This window comes from Salvelinus sp. IW2-2015, unplaced genomic scaffold (assembly GCF_002910315.2).
Source record: "Salvelinus sp. IW2-2015 unplaced genomic scaffold, ASM291031v2 Un_scaffold5573, whole genome shotgun sequence".
Taxonomy (NCBI): Eukaryota; Metazoa; Chordata; class Actinopteri; order Salmoniformes; family Salmonidae; genus Salvelinus; species Salvelinus sp. IW2-2015.
Genome location: NW_019946838.1, coordinates 21,681 through 27,215, shown reverse-complemented (window position 1 = coordinate 27,215; position 5,535 = coordinate 21,681). Strand labels below are relative to the sequence as shown.

Genomic DNA, 5,535 nt, shown 5'->3' with positions numbered 1-5,535 from the left:
GGAACACAGAGACTAGTCTTCCCCAACACCAGTCCTCACTCTAGCCAGACCCTGTGTTGTAGATACAGGAACACAGAGAGCAGCCTTCCCCAACACCAGTCCTCACTCTAGCCAGACCCTGTGTGGTAGATACGGGAACACAGAGAGAGCAGACAGGGACACAGAACTGTCTGTGTTTTCTTTTTTAGATTTTTTCTCAGGTTTTTGCCTAGTTCTGTTTTACTCACAGACATCATTCAACCAGTTTTAGAAACTTCAGAGTGTTTTCTATCCAAATCTACTAATAATATGCATATATTAGCATCTTGGACAGAGTAGGAGGCAGTTCACTATGGGCACGCAATTCATCCAAAAGTGAAAAGGCTGCCCCCTATATCAAAGAAGTTAAGAGTCTTCACATACAAATGTGATTGTGAGTGAATCCTAATTTTATTTTACAGAAAAAGTCAGTGATACGTTCAAAAAAGTTATTTATTTAAGTCTATTTAATTTTTTTTTTAATCTGACACAGCGGTTGCATTAAGAACAAGTGTATCTATAATTCTATGTTAAACATGTACCTTTCATCAAAGTTTATGATGAGTATTTCTGTTATTTGATGTGGTTCTCTGCAATTTCTCCTGATATTTTGGAGGCATTTTTGAACATGGCGCCAAAGTAAACTGAGATTTTGGAATATAAATATGCACATTATCGAAATAAAATAGGTTTTCCATTCAAGGCTTTTCTTGATTCCCTCCTGCCAATAACAACATGCACACGGGTGTCAGGATCTTCACAGCCCTCAGATTGCGTTGGTTTTTCCACCATGGGTGCTTTGTAGACGTCTGGACAAACCTGCCTTGTATGACACGTAGCGCGACCCTTCTCTGTCCACCACCGAAGGAACTTCCTGGGGTTAGTGATGTACAGTCCAGACTGAAGAGAGGTCTCTCTCTTTTTCACATCAGTCACGTGTCTCTTTATTTTAGTCAGACGTTTCTCCATATTGATATTGACAAGACCATCCCTCCTGTCTATCTCTCTCATCGCCTGCTCTTCTCTCTGCTTCAGCTTGTTGATTTCTTCCTCAAACTGGGTCCTGATTTTTTCCTTGACTTGGCTGGATTTCTCAACTGTCTTAAAGATGCTTCTTTGTTGACGTTCTCTTGTATGTTGCGCTATGTTCAAGTCTTCCTTCAGTATAGCTAATGCTGAGACCACTTCTGTCATCAGATCCTCCTGTGCCTCTCTCACAGGTTTGAATGTGTGTCCTCTATGGTCTCTCCCTTCCTTACAGACCAGACAGATCAACTTCCTGTCTGTCACACAGAACAGCTTCATAGCTTCTCCGTGCTCAGGACACTCATCTCCTCTCTCTCCTGTAGGTCTTTGTCCTCTTGTCTTCTCTGGTCTACCCTGCTCCAGTCTCAGCTGGTCCGCCATGTTCCTGACCAGTCTGTTTATCTGGAAGTTTCTCTCCGTGATCGGAGCTCTACACTCAGGGCAGCGGCGTGGGAGGCTCTGTTCAAGACATCTCTTACAGAAGATGTGCTGGCAGCTGAGAGACACAGGYTCAGTGAAGATCTCTGTACAGATGGCGCAGCAGAGGTGGTCGGTCAGGTTAGAGGAAGATGTAGCCATTCTGGAGCTGACTGTGTCGCGTTCACTGTTCACAGAAAGAGAATGAGAGGAAGTGAAAGAGAAAGTGTGTGCTTTAGATACGAGGCTTTATGACTACGCCCTCTGTTTGCCTCAGGTGGTGGATACTTTAAAGACACAGTCAAGCTAATATTTGATTTGAAGCCCTTCCTAAAAATCTCTTAAAACAATATGTAAACATTATTAAAATGATTTGAATACAATGTAAACATTATTAAAGATACTTGAATACAGTATTAACATATAAAGTGTGTAAAACAGTATGTAAACTTTATTCAAGTGACTATAATACAGTATAAACGTATAAAGTGAAATCAATCACAGAGAAATATCTACTATCTAATTTTACCAAATTTAGGAGAGTACTAGAATCCGGGACGCAAGAAACTCTTACTCCTTATAAGTCCAGCACCATTCTCTATCCCACTAAGGGCCTTTCGGACTAAAAACACGGACAAGTTTAAAAAAGAACATAACATCATTATCCATTATTTAATTAAACTTCAATCCCTGCTATTACTTCTGGTTTCAATAAATACTGCCTTCAATAAGGTCAATAAAATTATTTAGGAGTAACAGTTACAGGTAAATCTCCTTTAATAAATCCCACCTCTGTCACTCCTTTTAACCATAACATCTCTGGTATCCCTGTCTTTAGCTTGAAACTTTCGGTCAGTCCTCCCATATCCCTCCTGAACCCTTCTACTCCAGTTTTTATGGACAATTCCTTCCACTGCTAGACTTTCTGGGCTCAGGGGAATGGGGGAGTCTAACCTTTTTCTGTCTCATCTCCATATCTCTCTCCCTCTGCTCTCACTCTCTCTCTTGTTCTCTCTGTCTCTCTCTATCACTTTCTTCTTCTTTCTTTACGCTTGCCTTCTTGCCTTCTTTTCCGGGCTTCAGACAGCCTGACCCTCGACCTTCTGTTTCCCTCTATCATCTTATGTATCTGCTTTATCATAGTTTCTAGTTTATCTACATCTAGGCGTCCTTCAAAACCATACTTCTTCCTCCACTTAGGTACAGTTTACATGCACTTCTATTTAATCATAGACTTGAATGTGTCTACGTCTAGACGTCCTTCAAACCATACACTTATCCTTAGATACCATATATCTCTCGCCCCCGGTTAATTCCTGGACCTCCTTTGAGGATTTACTTCCCATTATTGGTTAACCCTTCTCGATGTTACCCACTAAGAAAATCGTAATAATCTTATGACTTTTGATAAGTTATTAGGTCTCACACGTATACGGGTTAAACAATTACAAAATTATTTTACCATTCCTTGTGACTCTTGACAATTTATCTCACATACGAGCAATAACCCTTCCTTCTCTATACGGAATAGTCAGATCTGTTTTGTGCACCTTTCGTAGATCCCTTTTCTATTCCTCTTAAAACATATTTCGACAGGCAATATTATATATTATATATATATATTATATTATAAATATATTATACCATTATGTCACTAACCTACTTTCAATCATTATATAATATATTATATATTATTTCGCCTTCTATTCTATGTTTTGCCTAATGTCTTTTAACCCATTTTTACATTTTTAGGTTTCACCATTAGATAGTTTAATTCGGTAGTGGCCACAGACACCTAGGGTCATTACGGACCCTACTTCCTCATTGTTGGCTCTACACCCAATTCCTATCTTCAATTTGCACAGAATACTAACGTTTCAGGTTGGATCTCGTCACCGCCTCTGTCGTGTTCCAGTTCGCCARCGGCCTGAAATGGACCCTCAATTTCAGAGGTCAGGTCTTCATCTTACGGATCTCTGATCCGCCCGTGCACGGTTTCCGGTGCTCTTTGGGACGACAGAGGCAGGTATTGAGATCCGGCTCGAAGGAGCCAGCTGTCACGAGAATTTTTTATCCCAATGATTATAACTCAACTATCACTATAGCTTTGACCAATTTCCAGAGGTTGTAAGGCCCTGGTTAACATCTCTGGGATATTTGGGACGCTAACGTCCCACTTGGCCAAAAGCCAGAATAAATGCAGCGAGTCAAGTTCAAATATGTTACTATAAAAATCAATCTTTCATGAAATCACACATGAAAGACACCAAATTAAAGCTACACATGTTGTGAATCCAGCCAACATGTCTGATTTCAAATAGGCTTTTCGGCGAAAGGACAACATATGATTATGTTTGGTCAGAGCCAAGTCACAAACACAGTTACAAAAAGCAGAAATATAGATACAATTAATCACTAACCTTTGATGATCTTCATCAGATGACACTCATAGGACATCATGTTACACAATACATGTATTTTGTGTTCGATAATGTGCATATTTATATCCAAAAATCCTAGTTTACATTGGCGCCATGTTCAGAAACGCCTCCAAAATATCCNTCCATTATTAAAGTGACCAGTGTTCCATTATTAAAGTGACCAGTGATCCATTATTAAAGTGACCAGTGATCCATTATTAAAGTGACCAGTGTTCCATTATTAAAGTGACAAGGGATCCATTATTAAAGTGACCTGTGTTCCATTATTAAAGTGACCCGTGTTCCATGTCTATATATATGGGCAGCTGTCTTCAAGGTGCAGGGGTGAGTAACTGAGTGGTATTCTGCTAGTGCCAGTGAATAAGTTCAAGGCAGGGTACTGGCTGGAGGCCGGCTAGTTATGGCTATTTAACAGTCTGATGGCTATGTAATGCAAACTCTTTCCCTGTCTCTCAGTCCCAGCGTTGATGCATCTGTACTGACCATGCCTTCAGGATGATAACGGGGTGAACATGCCGTGGCTCGTGTGGTTGTGGTCCTTGATGATTTTTGGAGCCTTCCATTGATACTGGGTGCTGTCGATGTAGATGTCCTAGCCCTGCGGTTATGTGCGGTGCAGTTGCCATACCAGGTGGTGATATCGCCCGACAGGATGCTCAATGGTGCATCTGTAACAGTTTGTGAGGGTCTTAGGAGCCAAGCCCAAATATCTTCAGCTTCTTGAGGTTGAAGAGGCGCTGTTCCTCCTTCGTCACCACATAGTCTGTGTTGGTGGACCATTTCAGATTGTCAGTGATGTGTACGCCGAGGAACTTGAAGCTTTTCACCTTCTCCACTGTGGTCCRGTCGATGTGGATGGAGGCGTGCTCCCTCTGCTGTCTCCTGAAGTCCACGATCAACTCCTTCATTTTGTTGATGTTGAGGGAATGGTTATTTTCCTGTTACCACTCCGCCAGGGCCCTCACCTCAACCCTGTAGACTGTCTCGTCGTTGTTGGTAATCAGGCTTACTACTGTTTAATTGTCTGCATAGTTGATGATTGAGGTGGAGGAGTGTGTGGCCACGCAGTCATGGGTAAACACGGAGTACAGGAAGAGGCTGAGCACGCARCCTTGTGGTGCCCCTGTGTTGAGGATCAGCATAGTGGAGATGTTTGCTACCTTCACCACCTGGGGAGCCGCCCGTCAGGAAGTCCAGGACACAGTTGCACATAACAGTGTTCAGACCCAGGGCCTCGAGCCTAATGATGAGCTTGGAGGATACTGTGATGTTGAAGGCTGAGCTGTAGTCAATGAACAGCATTCTTACWTAGGTATTCCTCTTGTCCAGATGGGATAGGGCAGTGTACAGTGTGAAGGAGATTGCATCATCCTTGGATCAATTGGGGAGGTAAGCAAATTTATGTGGGTCTAGGGTGTCAGGTAAGGTGGAGGTGATATGATCCTTAACTAGTCTCTCAAACAACTTCATGATGACAGAAGTGAGTGCTACGGGGCGATAGTCATTTAGTTCAGTTATCTTTGCTTTCTTGGGTACAGGAACATTGGTAGACATCTTGAAGCAAGTGGGGAAAGCAGACTGGGATAGGGAGAGATTGAATATGTCGGTAAACACTCCAGTCAGCTGGTCTGAA

The 5,535-nt window shown here is 42.1% G+C and overlaps 1 protein-coding gene across 1 annotated transcript; it reads right to left on the bottom strand.

Moving 5' to 3' along the window:
• Positions 1-201: 201 nt before the first annotated feature.
• LOC112078356 (nuclear factor 7, brain-like) lies at positions 202-1,777 on the bottom strand. The gene has a single exon (XM_024144629.2). The coding sequence runs from the start codon at positions 1,621-1,623 to the stop codon at positions 691-693; it is 933 nt and encodes a 310-aa protein (XP_024000397.1). The 5' UTR covers positions 1,624-1,777; the 3' UTR covers positions 202-690.
• Between the last annotated feature and the right edge of the window lie 3,758 nt (positions 1,778-5,535).